Source organism: Siphateles boraxobius, unplaced genomic scaffold (assembly GCF_051911475.1).
Source record: "Siphateles boraxobius isolate OS27281-9 unplaced genomic scaffold, OSU_SipBor_1 9, whole genome shotgun sequence".
NCBI classification, from domain to species: Eukaryota; Metazoa; Chordata; class Actinopteri; order Cypriniformes; family Leuciscidae; genus Siphateles; species Siphateles boraxobius.
In genome coordinates this window covers 26,249,522-26,265,748 of record NW_027509219.1, presented here as the reverse complement: position 1 = coordinate 26,265,748, position 16,227 = coordinate 26,249,522, and the positions used below count along the sequence as shown (strand labels likewise).

Genomic DNA, 16,227 nt, shown 5'->3' with positions numbered 1-16,227 from the left:
GCCTTACTGTAAATCGCCAATGGACAAATACAAAATACAAAATAACACGTTTAACAAAAGATTTATTTTACGAGCATGGCATTTTTGAGAATATAATATAATTATGTGGAACCATTCTAGACACTGCAAAGATGCAACAGGAATCCCTAAATTGTCTTCACCACTCTTACAAAATCAACATTTACCAATAAAATCCACATACATAAAGTAAAATTTGCATAAAAATGAGAAAAATATCTTAAGTGATTACTGTAATAAAATACAGCATTTAACCACATAAAACATCATACAAGAAAGTTATCCCTGATAGAGTGGTGGCATATAAGTTTATTAACATCAAAAAAGATAGATAGATAGATAGATAGATAGATAGATAGATAGATAGATAGATAGATAGATAGATAGATAGATAGATAGATAGATAGATAGATAGATAGATAGATAGATAGATAGATAGATAGATAGATAGATAGAAAGAAATTCAAGCAAAACATCAATCAAACATCAATAGGGAGCTTGCATACAAAAAGCAATAATATGCATATATCTATACTATTGTAAAATAGTGTTTAAGTAAGGTGTCACTGTTTGATTGATTACAAAGCAATAATCGTAGAACTGTCATGCAGATAGCCGGATTACACCAGTTGAAAATTTGTATCTAAAGAAATATAATTGATTATCATTTCTGCTAAAACTTTTCATCATAATCTTACCCCTTGTAGGAGAGCAGCACAACAAATAAATCTATGCTTAAAAAAAAACTAAAAGCATTACACAGTTTCACACATCACTTTCAGCCTGCAAATATGTTCTGTCCCTTGAATTACAAGAGGGGCAGTTTAATTTTTGTGCGGACGTGGTCTCGCTTGAGCTCCCTTTCCCTGAGATAGGCCTGCAGCTTGTCTGTTGAAAAACAGACCACAGAGTCGCTGTGTTTGGAGAGAGGACGGTCTCCTTGTATCCAGGGGTTTTGGAGGCACTCTGCAGCTGTTGGTCTTGCCCTGATGAAACATGGAATCAAAAACTGCCTACAGTACGTCCACATACTAACTGATTCATTGTGAAACAGACTATAGTGTAATTTTCATATTTAATCTGACATTAAAATCATAATTTGCCTGAAGTTTAGAAGCAGGATATATTTAATTGTTTTTCTTAGGTCTATTGATGGAAAGTCATAAATATAATAAATCTTTTTTTTTTTATCTTATTAGCTTTCTGCCATTCCATCAGCATCATCAAAATATGACATGAAATCTCATTATCTGTTATTTGGATATAAAAAATAAGCAGTCTATGAATTTTACCAGGCTTTGTTGCTCATGGTGTTCTTCATGAAGTTGATGGCTCCCTCTGAGAGACCTGGGTAACAACGACTGAAATGGATCTTTCCTTTTTTGATGTTTCGATCCCTCTCCCAATTTAAATCAGCATGAAAGGGACTGTCTGCACTCAACCTACAAGGGGAAAGTAAAGAACATTGAGGAAATCAGTTGACAATGGCTGAACAATAAGAATGCCCTAATGGCCATGTCACTATTCCTTATACGGTTACAGTTTTACTGAATGAAAGTACTTACATTATAAAAGCCAAAACACCAACAGCCCAGATATCAGTTTCGGGTCCAACACCTTGTCCATCTAAGATTTCAGGAGCTTTAGGAAGGACAATATAAACTAACAAACAGAACAGAAAATATTTTTTCATAAACTAAATTGGTTTGTTTTTGATAAGATACTTGACACCTTTTCTTTAAAGATGCCAAGAAGCTGAGAAAATGTATTACACAGATACATTACCACTTTAAAGTTTGAGGGTAGTAATATTTTTTCAAAGAAAGAAAATAAAATGTGCACTTTTATTCAGCAAGGTTGCATTAAATTGATCAAAAGTAAGAGTAAAGATTTTTATCATGCTAAAATATATATTTCAAATAAATGCTGTTCTTTTGAAAGTTCTATTCATCAGAGAATCCTGAATGTATGTTATATTAAATATTAAGCAAGTACAACTGTTTTCAACAATGATGATAATAATAATAATAAGAAGAAATGTTTCTTGTGCAGCAAATCAGCATATTAGAATGATTTCTGCAGGGTTATGTGACACTGAAGACTGGAGTAATGATGCTGAAAATTCAGCTTTGCCATCACAGGAATAAATTCAATTTTAAAATATATTAGAATAGAAAACAGTTATTTGGCACTGTAATAATATTTGACAATATTACTGTTTTTACTGTATAAGTGATCAAATAAATGCAGCCTTGGTGAGAGAAGAAAAAAACATTTTAAAATCTTCCCAATCCCGAACCGAATGATTGAATCAAAGTAAAGTTTTTAAGTGATGTGAAAATTTCTAGAAATAGATTTACCTTTATTATCTGTCATTTCTTTGATGTGTTCGATATTCAGCGCCTGTCCTGGAGTGAAGGGCTGAGCGGAGCCCAAATCAACAATCTTCACTACATTTCGGCCTGTCACAAGCATGTTGTCTGACTTTAGATCCAGGTGTACAATGCGTCGGCTGTGCAGGTAATCTACAGCGCTCAGAATCTGCTCTAGTAGGTCTGTCACATGCGTTTCTGAATATAGATTCCTGTATACCATCAAGAGTAAATGGTAAGGTCAGTTTTTTCAACACCGACTGTTATTGATATTGATTTTCACTAGTATCTTTAAATGTGATGATATAATTGACCAGAACACTTGAAATAGTATTATCCCTCTCACCTTTCTGCAAGGTTATAAAGAAGCTCTCGTCCTGAGCACAGCTCCTCTATAAGCACCAGGCAGGTGGGGGTGAGGATGGCCGACTGCAGCTGGACGATCCGAGGGTGACTCAGCCGGCGAAGCAGTTGATATTCCCTCAAAACCAATTGCCTCTGCTCTGGTCTGTAGTGGGTCATCTTAGCTGCCAACATCTGAGAGCTGCGACTATCCTCACACTGCGTTACCACACTGAAACGGCCTCTGTCAAATGAAACAAGATTGATTGTGTTTATTTACTTGTTGTCACTGTCTCTTTGGTATCAATAATTATGTCTTAGTAAATGTAGTTAATGTAAATTTGCAACATAAAAGGATTGTAAATAATGGCAATCAATGTTCTGTGAGCAATTCAAATTTGTTTTGCAGAGTTTAAATACTGTTAAGGCTTATTCACACTGTCCCATCAAAAACTAACAGGGTTAAAACACACTGATCTAACTAAACCCAACTACAACTTTGGAAGTGTTAGGTGGGTCAATGTGATCTAGTGGTTCTCAACCAGGGGGCCGGGGCCCTCTAGGGGGCCTCAACAAACTTCCAAGGGGGCTTCAAGATGTCTTAAAACAAGGCATGAAAATGAGCTAAAACAACTAAAAATGTCTTATTTCTTATTATTTGGTTATTTTTATAATGAATATACATCCTACTAGTTATGCCCAGCTCCAAAATATTTTATTGGGTAGAAATTTGTTAGTGAGGGTGGCCTTCAAATATTGTTATGGACAATGGCCTTGAAGCCAAAAAGGTTGAAATCATCAAGAAGCTGCAAATGTTTAATTGCATATATAAATATGCAGTCAAGTACATTACCTGTTGATTTCAGACAGGAATTTATAAGACTTCTCAGTGCCAAGACCTCCAGGTACAGTGACCTTTGACCCAATAGATTCCATCTGAATGAGAGGATAGTGAGACTCTGCAAAAGTAAAATAAAAAGTATAATGACACCTTTGATTTTAATTTCTTAAGTAAAAAGTCTAAATGAATCGGTTATAATGCACATTCCATTTATTATAAAAGAGAGATTGCATTATATTTAAAGATGTTAATTTACAAACACAAAGGTTGACGATTCAATCCAAAGTGTGTGAGTGACCCAGAAACAGGACATTTACAGAGATCTCATTAAGGGTGTGGAAATAAATTGTAAGTCACTTTGGATATAACTAAAGCCATATTCAGACGGGAAAAGTTTAACATGGAGAGGTGGGGTAAAGTAATAATTACCAGAGCTTCTCAGTCATTTTAGTCCCGTCCGAATATGCCATCTCAGTAACGTTAATGATTACGGACAATGTCAGTAAAGATTACGATGACTTTTACCTACAGTAAAAAGGTCCAGAAAAATTAGCTCAGGTAATACTAATCCCGTAAAAATTTCTCTGGACTCAATGATAAATACATGTCAGACCGTTGGAACGATCCAAAACATCTAGAAAATCACATTCATGACGATTTATGGTGATTTTATTTCCGTTAGACCTTTTCCTACATTGATGCTGCTGCATTAAAGAGGAGGGGATTCCATCTGTTCCATGATGGCGCCTCTATTGACTGCCGTAGCCAAGGCAACATCTAGTGTATATATCTATGAGTTTTACTGAGATATCTTATCCCGTGCGAATAGAGAGCCTAAGTCCCCTTCCGGTGGACCACCATGGGACCTTATTTTGGAAAAATATTTTATGGTAGTCAATGGCGAGAGACAACACATATTTGGATCCCGTTTGAATTGTGCCCTGAATTACACATTGTCAATTTAAAAGATACATTTTAAAGTCAAGAAAGTCGCAGTTTGATGTAAAACTGTTAAGGTATAAGACTGTGAAAATACGTAATTACAAAGACTACAAACCCAAAAGGCGCACATGTGACGTCATACCTTTTCTTTCAATGAATGAAGCTAACTTTACTGAAGCTAACGTCTGTCATTTTTTCTATAGTCTAACGTTATAATCGCAACGTTACGCCGTCATGCCTGTGTGTTTTGTAACAGATAGCACACATACGAGCTTGGTGACGTACATTGTGCGAGACGAGAGATGTAGTTCATTGAGCGATTTTCACATAAAACTAAATGTTACTCTTCTGTTTTATGACTTTCTTGACTTTCATAATTATCTTTTAAATTGACAAACATCATATGTGTAATTCAGGGCACAGTTCAGACGGAATAAAAAGATAAGTTGTCTCTCGTCATTGACTACCATACATATTTTTTTCCGAAATAAGGTCCCATGAGCCGGAAGCGGAGGGGAGGGACTTAGGCTCTCTATTGGCCATTAAAATTACAGATGTCCTGTGGTAAAATTACATTACTCCATCTACCCTTGTAAAGTTACTCCCATCCGAATAGGGCTTAAAGGTGCAGTGTGTGATTTGTAGCGGCATCTAGTGTAGAGGTTTCGAATTGCAACCCTCAAAAGTTACGGTGGCCGACAGGAAAATATGTCATTGTCTGAGACAGCAGAGAGTAGCCAGTTCAGCAATGAGGTTTCTTTACAAGGATAAATTAAGAAATTATGTTTACTTAATTATTCAGTAAAACTATATGTTATTGCCAATATTATTGTTACATGTTCATCATTATGTCAGTGTTTTATTGGCTGGGTTAGGGATAGTGTAGTTATTGATCTTATATTGCATTTCTGTCGATAGATCCTCAGAAATATTACACAATGCACCTTTAAGAATTATTTTCAGTATGTTGTACCTTCATAAGGCATGGTCATAAAAGCAGGTGGTGAAGGGTCACTGAAAGGTGCCAACCCTGTCTTGGTGTTATATGACACTCTGAATATATATCCCGGTCCTCTTGGAAGTGCATTAGCAGTGAAACAGCTGTCTGTGACATTCTCTGCCAATGTTCTCCACTCCCCACCTAATATAAAGGAGAATAAATTCTTTAGGAGGATTCATGAAAAAAAAAACAGGCTGAAATACAATACAAATTCTCATAATGCAGGATGAGTTTGATTTTAATCTCTTTTACGGAGTCTTTAAGATATATTCTTACCATTTACACTATACTGAATACAATATGTGACAAGGTCTTTGGACGGCACAGGTTTCCAGAACACAAGAGCTCCACCCACTGCTAGCTGAATGACATCTGGCCTGGATGGTTTGACTGGACTTTCTGGTAGAACATTAAAAAAACAATTTTATGACCTTTAAACAACTTTATAAAATACACTAACAATCAAACTATTGGAGTCATTATTTATTTATTTATTTATTTTAAAGAAAGCAAGCATAGAATTATTTCTGAAGGATCATGTGACACTGAAGAGTGGCGTAATCGCTGCTGAAAATTCAGCTTTGCCATCACAGGAAAAAATACATATTCACAGCATTGGAGAGCATAAGAAACTTCAAAAAAACTTGACTCCAAACCACAAACTTTTAAATAGTAGTGTATGTACTGCGATATAATTATATGTAAAAGTTTAGTCGATGAACAAAATCAGCCCAACAAATCAGCCCAACAACATACCTTTGGTTTTCTTAAATATCGGCACTTTCAGCGAGAACAATTTGGACTTCTTCTGAGGACTTTCCAATGAAGTGGCAGCAGAAACTGGGGCAGGGAGAGTCATTTTCTCTTGCATTACAGGCGAAGGGTTCTTCACAATTGGTCCTGGTAGAAAGAGTGTGAGAGGTAGTTATTATACACAATCACAATGATTTTTTGACAACTGAAAAGTGAAGTATCTGCTATTCGATATTATAAGTGTTAAAGCATTAAAAGTAGCCTACCGCCTTTCTTCTTCTCTACACTATCCTTGCTGCACTCTCGGGTGAACAGTTTTGTAATGCTAGATGCTGAAGCTCGCATCTTCTTCCTCAGGGTTAGAAGAGGGGTCTTAGGCTGTGTGGATGCTCCTTCTGCTCGTTTATTCTCCAAGCCCTCTAGCTGATGAGAAGAATGGCTAGCCCACGAGTGCTTGCGGAAGATCTTCATGAATCCAGGCTTGGAAGATTTCCCACTCGGGGGCTTGTCTTGTAGAGCTGGGGCTGAGGCATATCTTTGAAGCACCTCTTTGCTTTCTCGGCCTGCAACCGCAGCCTGGACAGGAACTACCGAGGAGCTTCTTCTCAGAGGAATGTCGCTCTTATGGCGCATCTCATTTAATCCAGAGCTTGAACTGTTGGTGCGCCGTCTTGGCGGGGCTTGCGGGATGTATTGCCGAAGAGATCTCAGAACGCTCTCCATGTCATCATCTTCAGAGTCCTGTAGAAGAGAGCACGGAGATGTTTTTCCAGAGGATCCAGCGATCAAGATCTCACCGTGGTGGTGTTTGTGAGAGAGTTCTTCATATGAGCCTACCCTGCTAGATGCCTCTGAACCATGGTCAAGCGAGCATGCTAGTGATGATAGCTGTGAGCCATCCACGCTCTCCTCATCACCTAAATTTGTTGCTTCTGTTTCAATGATCTGCAACTGGATGTCATCCTCACTTGAACTTTTCAAGACTGGCTGATGTCCTTCTTCGAGCTCATGGACCTGCGCTCTCACCTTCCTCATAACAACAGGGCCCTTTTTCGACAAAAACGCAGGGCGACGAAAGAGTTTCCTTCTCACTTGAACTTCTTCAGTTTTTACCTCCTCTTCATCAGTGGCTTCCGGTTTCTGGCTAACTTCGACATCATGCTTGTCTTCTCCCTGCACGATTGAAGCTGGAGAGCGTTGCATGCATACATCTAATGATCTGCTTCTTCTCTGGGTGTGTATGTTTGGATGGGCAGCACTCACTCCACTATCAAACGAGCTGGACTTGAGGATAGACGAATGCAAGGATCCTCTTCTTTGGTTATGATTAGCTTCTAAGTCTGGGGAATCTTCTACATACTCTATTAGGGGCTCATTCAACCTACCGGAGAGGCTGGCACGGAGGGGTTTACGGCCACGCTCTTGCTTTTTAGCTTGTATTTTATCCCGAAGTGTCATGTGACGAGCAGATATGGGTGAGAGCTGTTCGGAGCTGCAGTAAAAAGTGCTCTTGATGAGGCTATGACGTGGAATGGGAGGCTCACTAGCCAATCCTTCATCACCCTCAGAGAGGTGAAGAGAGGGGCTACTGTCCTTTTGCTCCAAGCTTATCGGCTCTGGTGATGGAGAGTTCATGGAAATCACCAGCGGGCCACTGTGAACTCTATCCTTACCAATAAGCACATCTTCCTCATCCAGTTTTAAAATTGTGGGCGTCTTTGACACATGAGCGTAGGGGTCATATTCATCCTCTTCATCCAAATCATCTTCATCCTCCTGGCTCGCCTGCTGGAAGAAGTCCCAGGCATCAGCCTCATCATAATCTGAAGAGGATCCACTACTTAGCGAGGTGCTGCTGGGCTCCTGGGACTCCTTTGCAGCTGTAATCGAAACATCACGCAGAGGAGCCTGCAATAACTCAGGGATTGGTCTCAGAGTCAGAACTGAGCCGAGACATGTTAAAGAACGCTGAAAGAAAAGGGAAGAAGCATGGAAAAGAGTAGGAAGACATGAAAGAAGAACATTTTCCTGGACAATCAGTAGCTGAGGGGATGATTTAAAATCGTACCTGCCATTTTCTTCTTGAAATAAAAGATTTTAAATTTTTGGTATTTATGTCCTCTGGCTCTTCATCTTCATAATAGCCCTAAAAATAATTACATTTATAATTTACACTGAAACTAAATTTTATTTGTGCACTGATGGTATCTGATGGTATAGATATATATGAAACCACCTACCTGAAACCACTCGTGACTCAAACACTCAGATGCAGATGGTCTCATTCTGTGAAGGTGGAACAAAATAACTTTATCAACTGATGCTCACAAAAACAAATTAACACATGTAAACAGATCTTACTCTGGGTCTGGCTGTAGAACCCTATGTAGGAAGTCCTGTGCCTCCACACTTCTGCTTGTGATCACAGGAGTGTCCCAGTACAGCAAACCCTCAGCAACCTTCATCAGTGTGGCACGGTCGTTCTCACCGAAGAAAGGACAGTGGCATGTTAAGCTTCCCAAAAAAACAACAAAAAAAACAACAACAACAACATTATTTTCTACCAATACATGTGTGTGTATATATATATATATATATATATATATATATATATTAGCAGCAAACCTAAAAGGAAAATATCTGCTGGCTCCATGCCTTCAATGCACTTACCATAAGTAAGTAACCACACCAAGAGACCTGAAACAAATAAAATATCATTCACCAAGAAGTAAAAGACAGAACTGAATTTCAGAACATGACAAATTCTGTTCACCACAATTTGAAACAAGCCACAAGATTTCATACCAGACATCAGTGGCTACTGTCACAGGTTCTTGGTGGACAATTTCTGGAGCAACAAATTCTGGTGTCCCAAACACACTGTACTGATGTCTGGAGTTGTCAATTTCCTGGCAGAATCCAAAGTCACAGATTTTGATGTCTTCTCTAGCAGGGGACACCATTAGGATATTGTCTGTCTGCAGAGAAAATATTTTGTAAAAGACAGAATGTAAGAAGGACGACCACAGGTCAGAAGATGACTTTAACATAGACACCAATTGGTCCAATTTTAGAAAAGGACTGCCAGTGACTGTAAAAGCTTTTAGTATCCTATCAGTGAAATTTCTTGTAATATATTACGTTTTAAATGAATGCCACTTAAAATAAATATTATAAAGTAAGTATAATAACTTACTTTGATATCAAGATGTAGAATGTTCATACTGTGTATGTATCCAATGCCCTCCAGAACCTGCAGAATATATAACTGAACCTAAAAACAATTAATGATCATTATAACTTTAGCTTTTTTTCTGTGTGAAAGTGTGACTGAAATTCAATGAATTATCAATATTACCTCCCTCTCTGTAACCGATCCCTTTAAAAACAAATGATCTAGTAACCCCTGTGTAGAACATCTGTGGGAGGGGAAAAAAGAATGCTAAATATTCGACATATTCAATTCAATTAATGATCTCTAAAAAGCAAAATGATAATTATTGACTAATTTGAAAAAAGTACGAAAACTTGAATCCTACAATTCTACAACCAACACCAGGGTGCGTCTTGTGGAGAAAAAGTCCAGGAGGCATGCGAGTCTGCGGTGAGCCAGACGGGACAGTAGGTCTCTCTCCTGGAACGCTCTGGTCCGTGTGCTGCTTCTGAGTGGAAGGAACTTGGCAGCAAAACATTCGCCACTCGCCCTATGTGTTACTTTTTTAACCACTCCAAAGGTGCCCCTGGTTATCCACAAAAAAGCAGATAAATGTTAATAAGTTCTGTAGCGAATGTCAAAAAACAAATCAAATTATACATTAAACATTACATTTGATAAAAAAATGTAATGTTAGATTACATGAACCTCAGTTCAAGATTGAGTTGGTATTCATTATAAATCAGTGGGCTTTTAATACCTTGATTGAGGATATTACCTTCCTATTTCTTCATAAACTTCATAAACAGAATGTAGTTTCCGTCTTTTTCCAAATTCCACTTCTTTCTCCTCCTCAATTTCATCTAGACCTGAAAAGGAAATTTAAATTTAATTTAAACTATTAGTTCCACATTCCACTACTGCTTCCACATTTCAAAATACGGCAACACATATTCAGGATTTGTAAAGATAAAATGGAAGGAAATAATAAATCTCTATAACTCACCTGTATCAACACATAGTTTAGCATGGCAAGATGCTTGTCCTGCACTGTTGCTAGCTATGCATGCGTAGGTGCCACAATCCTCCGTTTGAGTATCCAGCAAAGTGAGAGAGCAACGTGCACTTCTTTGGACTATTTCTGTGTACTCATTGGATGAGATTACCTTGTCATCCTGCAGAAAACCAAATATGTGCATTCTACTGCAGTAAATACAAGTTAAAGTTTATTTTGTTTCCATCCTAAAATAATTATATCAGTATGCATTGTTACTATTTTGTTCTTATAATACCTTAAACCATTGAATGTCTGGGGTGGGTTGGCCAGTAATAATTGCAGAGAACGTCACAGCCTGACCAGGCCGGACTGTCAGGTTTTCAATGGCCACTTGCACAGCAGGAGGCTCTATGAAAATAAATGATGGATTGACAAATTTCTCTGTTGATAATTTTTCACGCAAATGGTTTAAAAACCACATACAGTCTTTACCTGTCAGCAACTCCTCTGTGTTTGAGTAAAAGTGTTCCTCAGAATCCATGGGTCCCTCTAACAGTGCTGCCTGGACCTGCGTCTCCACATCATCCTGTTCCTCAAGAGTGTGTTTATCTTCAACGCCAGCAGCAGGTCTTCAGAAGCACACATTTTGCCACAAGACATTAAAACGAGATTATCAATTCACCCGAATTTCACTGCCTTTATGTATAGTTTAAGTATACTACATACATGCTGTACACTATGGTTCTTTAAGCAATGTTTACAGCCCACAGATAACACAGAGTGTATGCAAACTCACAGTTCATGGTATCCAGGCTGAAAGAGTATATGAAACAGGTTCTTCACAAAGGAACTGGACCAACCTTCTGATTGGGGCTCTATTTGAACAGTTAGGCAGTCAAACTTACTTTATTTAATTTTACCTACACTAACATTCAAAGGTTTGGGGTCAATATGATTTTTTTAAAGAAATTAATACTTTGATCAATTTAATGCTTCCTTGCTGAATAAAATGTAACATTTAAGACATTTACAATGTTAAAAAGTATTTCAACAGTATTTCAAATAAATGCTGTTCTTTTGATTAAAGAATGCTGAAAAATTGCACCATGGTTTCCACAAAAAAAGCAATGTATAACACTGATAATAATAAGAAATGAGTAATACAAGTGAATAAATAATAAAACATAACTGTACTTTTATCAATAATAAAACGGTTATTTTATTAATAATGCAAGTTAATAATGCAACCTAAAATAATTCTAATATATATATATATATATATATATATATATATATTTATAAAAAGTTAATTAATCACTATCTGTGGTGGAACAGTCACCTTCAAACAAGGAATGTAGAGGGATATTTGTTTGCAGTTCTTCTCAAAACTCAATTGTGAAACAACAAAATCACTTACCGTGAATATGGCAGGTATAAAAACAGCACAAGAAGTGTCATTGCCTTTCCCAACCAGTGTTTTAAGTCACAGATCACATGTATAAACAGTCACATTGCCTCACAGGAAGTGCAAAGGGCCACTTGGCCCTATCTTCAGCAAGGCTTGAATCTTAGCTCATAACCAGCTTTGAAGAAGGACGTGGAATGTTAGCGGAGCATGCACTGACGAGGAAACCGTGAGAACATGTATATAAACAGATATGAGGAATGGACAAGGAGAAGAACAGAGACAGAGAGGAAGGAGAAAGGGAGAGGACCATAAATGCAAAATGTTGGGGCATCTTTGTGAAGACACTTACATGATTTTGATCAGATCTTTAGTCTCCTGCTCTGTGACTAAAAAGGAAATGGGATGGAAAGTGTGGTGTTAAGCAGGATATGGAAATGCACATGAAAGACAAGTGTTCAAAAGCTGCTTATGAACCACTTAAAGTATGTGGCATAAATATGACCACATAGGTATGATATAGTAAAGAATGCATTAAAAATGTATGATATATGAAGTAGCATGCAGTTTCATTTAAACTCAAATGAATTAAAAACCATACTGTTCAAAGTTTGGGGTCAGTAACACTTGTTTTTTATGGTTTTATTTATATATATATATATATATATATATATATATATATATATATATATATATATATATATATATATATATATATATATATATAAAGGAAATTAATACGTTTGTTCAGCAAGGACAAATGTAAATGTCTTGACTGTTGACTTTGACTTTTGATCAATTTAACATTTTAAATAAATTGTGTTCTTTCTATTCATCAATGAATCCTGAAAAAAGTTTCACTGTTTCCACAAAAGTATTAAGCAGCAAAACCGTTTTCAACATTAATAATAAGAAATAATAACTTCTTATTAGAAAGAAATTTTCTTGAGCACCAAATTAGCATTTTAGTATGATTTTTGCAGGATCATGTGACACTGAAGACTGGCGTGATTGTAATACTATTTTAAAATAATACCATTTTTGCTTTATTTTTTATCAAATAAATATAGCCTTGGTGAGATTAAGATAATTCAAAAACATTTAAAAAATTATTACCAACCTCAAACTTTTAAATAGTAGAGTATATGTACTCTAAAAAAAAAAATTTTATAATGTAAGTAGATGTTTCCAATGACATAATACAATGGATACGCCTCTATGACGATGGGCGATGATGTTTTTGATAGTTTGAGTGATCTCATCAAATGTTTGTTCCAGACCAAGAAGGTATTGAATATGGGAAACAGCACAGCATTATTAAACATATGATTTTACATATGATTCCATTCTACAGAGCTAGTTGTTAGCGTAAAATGGACATTTAGAAGATCTGGAGTTTCAGTTAAGAAACATGAGGAATGGCTGGGAACGAGTGAAGTTGGAGGTGATATCATTATGTGCTCCTTCAAAGCCTACTAGTGCCCACCAGTTTTTAGTGGGCAAATGCACGCATTCTCTGCCTTAAATTGTAATTGCTGTTCACCTTCTCCTTCGTCCTACCTGGAGCTGGGGTGGTTTGTGATTGTTTTTGGGTGCTGACCGTCACAGCTAATGGTGCTGGAGGGCAGAGTTCAGCTTTACACTTGGCACTGCCCACTTCATTCAGTAGCTGTATCATAAACACAAAGAAAGTGTATTGGAATTCATATATGATACGAATAAGTCATTGAAAAGTATTAAAAGACTTTGGTACCTCACACTGGTATTGGCCCAGATCTGCCTCTTCCGCTGTCTTTATGGTGAGAGTGAGAATTCCTGTCTGGACATCAGATTGAATCTGATGTTTCCTGGTATTTTCAAGTTGAACGCCATCCTTAAACCACCTGTACATATAGATTGTGTAGGCTCTTTTATAACCATATACGCCATTACATTAATTTGAGTGGATGAAACCAGTTTTACCTTATGGACGGTAAAGGAGCAGATTGTGTGGAGCACTTGAACTGCATATCTTGTCCCTTTACAAGCACTGAGTTCTGTAGTCTTGTTGTGAAACTTGGAGGCACTTTGTGAAATAAAAACAACATGCTTTTTATTTAATTTTTGGTGACAAATTCTTTTTTTAAATGTTTGGGGTCAGAAATGTTTATTCATATTTTTGATAGAAGCCTCTTATGCTCACCAAGGCTGCATTTATTTGATCAAAATACAAAAAAAGCAGTAATATTGTGAAATATTATTACAAGTTAAAATAACTGCTTTCTATTTTAATATATTTTAAAATGTAATTTATTCCTGTGATGGCAAAGCTGAATTTTTAGCATCATTTTAGCCTCACAGAGTCACATGATCCTTCAGAAATCATTCTAATATGCTGATTTGGTGCTCAAGAAACATGTCTTATTAGTATTAATGTTGAAAGCTTTTTTTGCTGCTTAATATTTTTGTGGAAACAGAGATACATTTATTACGATTTTTTTGATGATAGCAGTTTAAAAGTTCAAAAGAACAGCATTTTTTTAAAGAGATCTTTTGTAACAATGTAAAAGTATTTGCTCTCACTTTTGATCAAATACTACATTCCTGCTGAATAAAAGCACTAATTTCTTTCTTTTTTTAAAAATCGTACTGATCCCAAACTTTTTAACAGTAGTGCATATGCAAGCATATGAATGGAAATGCATGCAAAAACTATAGAAAAGCATGGCGATAATAACCATTTCTCAAAAACATACCATCAATCATGACATTAGCCAGAGTGCTTGCGTTCCCTGCAGGATTGGTTGCATAACACAGGTATTGACCTGAGTCAAACATTGTGACGCCAGTCAGTACAAGATAACAAGCACCCAACTGTCCTTCTGATGTAATGTGATGTTCGTCATCCTTCACAGGATGACCATCTGAGGAAAGCACATCAGCAGAACCCATTTATAAATGAAATGTAAACTGCCCATATTTAAACAAACAGTATTATTTACCTTTATACCACTTTATTACTGGTTTTGGTGTGCCAGTGACCTTGCAGACCAGTTTTACAGTTTGTCCAAGCTTTGCTGGATAGTTAGTAAGATGTTGCTCAAAGCACGGGGCACCTGCAAATATAAACAAAAAGGTGTGGAAAAATGCAATCATTTCAAGAGGTCAAAAGTGATTTATTCATAAGTGTGCTCTCCTGTGTCCTAACTTACTCCAAGCGGGCTGTTTGTTGCGCTGCTGCAGGTCTCTCAGATCTTTGAGCCAAGAGAGGCGGAGGAGGATTGATCGAGCTTGCAGAATAATTTTTCTCAGCATTCCCCGGTGTTCATGCCAAATACCAAATGACCTGTCATCTCCTTCCACTGTATCCTTTACATCAATATCACTCAACTGTGAAGAAACCAAATGTCTTTGGAATGGATGTGAAATGAACTGCAGTGATTAGCACTGCCAAGCTATACAAGATATTACATATGCAGTGTACTTTACATGAGTCTTCAAATGCCAGGTAAACTTGAAATTTAGCTATGTTTTCATTGGGATAGCATGTAGAATAGACTGTAAAACGTCTTCACTACTAAAATGCTGTACTTGTAAATGTATAGCTGATTAAACCTTCATTTTATTCTTGAATATGTAGGCTTCAGTGTATGTGCCAAGTTCTCTCTTTGGCTTGCAAAATACAATACAATCTTTGAGGAGAAAGACGTGGCGGTGATGTCCTCTCTGAGAGACTTTGACCTCAGGAATCTCCTCCCATATTGTGAAATGGCCCTAGAAAAAAACACACATAACACTATCATTAGCAGAATGATACCTTCGAATTCTTACTCACACTTGTCATCTTGTCCACCTGCAAACAAAGAGGTTCCAAATATGATGAGGCAGTACCTGTCTAATGGGCTCTCCAAGCCCCTTGAGAGGTGCCGGGTAATTCTCAATCATGGACAGATGATGCAAGTTCTCGGCACGCCAAGGCAAGCTGGAAACCATGGCAAAGGCATCCTCTAACAGGCAACAGTTCTGTTCGCTCTTTGCTTTGTTCCTGATAAGCTCCTAAAAAGACAAAAATGGAAGAGAATTACATGCTGTATTGGAAGCAATAATTATGGCTGATCTTTTTTGCTGTGTTTATACACACACTACCATTCAAATGTTTGGGATTTATGTAATGTAATATAAATGTAATATAAATGTAAGAATTTTGGGGGGGATAGAAATGGATACTTTTATTCAGCAAGGACACTTTAAATTAACAGTAACATTTATAATGTTACAAAATATTTCAATTTCATATAAAAATAGAATTACTCTTTTCAACGTTGCATTCATCAATATATTTGTGGAAAACACCCTTCCCTTTTTGGGATTCTTTACGTACCATCGCTGTTTTCAACATTGATAATAATAAGAAATTTTTCTTG

The 16,227-nt window shown here is 36.9% G+C and overlaps 1 protein-coding gene across 1 annotated transcript in view; it reads right to left on the bottom strand.

Moving 5' to 3' along the window:
* Window positions 1-45: 45 nt before the first annotated feature.
* Window positions 46-16,227, bottom strand: part of LOC143732480 (dynein regulatory complex protein 11-like) — a 68,501-nt gene continuing 52,319 nt past the window's right edge. Inside the window, exons 50-80 of the mRNA XM_077223602.1 lie at window positions 15,695-15,859; window positions 15,419-15,577; window positions 15,016-15,193; window positions 14,806-14,919; window positions 14,560-14,727; window positions 13,787-13,889; window positions 13,578-13,707; window positions 13,385-13,493; window positions 11,216-11,294; window positions 10,912-11,048; window positions 10,715-10,827; window positions 10,429-10,597; window positions 10,201-10,291; window positions 9,808-10,008; window positions 9,627-9,687; window positions 9,465-9,542; window positions 9,074-9,246; window positions 8,939-8,965; window positions 8,630-8,782; window positions 8,509-8,554; window positions 8,337-8,414; window positions 6,535-8,236; window positions 6,272-6,415; window positions 5,792-5,914; window positions 5,489-5,656; window positions 3,586-3,691; window positions 2,737-2,976; window positions 2,379-2,602; window positions 1,584-1,680; window positions 1,311-1,460; window positions 46-1,004 (exon numbers count right to left, since the gene is read on the bottom strand). Coding sequence (XP_077079717.1) covers window positions 827-1,004; window positions 1,311-1,460; window positions 1,584-1,680; window positions 2,379-2,602; window positions 2,737-2,976; window positions 3,586-3,691; window positions 5,489-5,656; window positions 5,792-5,914; window positions 6,272-6,415; window positions 6,535-8,236; window positions 8,337-8,414; window positions 8,509-8,554; window positions 8,630-8,782; window positions 8,939-8,965; window positions 9,074-9,246; window positions 9,465-9,542; window positions 9,627-9,687; window positions 9,808-10,008; window positions 10,201-10,291; window positions 10,429-10,597; window positions 10,715-10,827; window positions 10,912-11,048; window positions 11,216-11,294; window positions 13,385-13,493; window positions 13,578-13,707; window positions 13,787-13,889; window positions 14,560-14,727; window positions 14,806-14,919; window positions 15,016-15,193; window positions 15,419-15,577; window positions 15,695-15,859 — 5,664 coding nt within the window. The 3' untranslated portion in view covers window positions 46-826. The remainder of the gene's footprint in view (window positions 1,005-1,310; window positions 1,461-1,583; window positions 1,681-2,378; window positions 2,603-2,736; window positions 2,977-3,585; window positions 3,692-5,488; window positions 5,657-5,791; window positions 5,915-6,271; window positions 6,416-6,534; window positions 8,237-8,336; window positions 8,415-8,508; window positions 8,555-8,629; window positions 8,783-8,938; window positions 8,966-9,073; window positions 9,247-9,464; window positions 9,543-9,626; window positions 9,688-9,807; window positions 10,009-10,200; window positions 10,292-10,428; window positions 10,598-10,714; window positions 10,828-10,911; window positions 11,049-11,215; window positions 11,295-13,384; window positions 13,494-13,577; window positions 13,708-13,786; window positions 13,890-14,559; window positions 14,728-14,805; window positions 14,920-15,015; window positions 15,194-15,418; window positions 15,578-15,694; window positions 15,860-16,227) is intronic.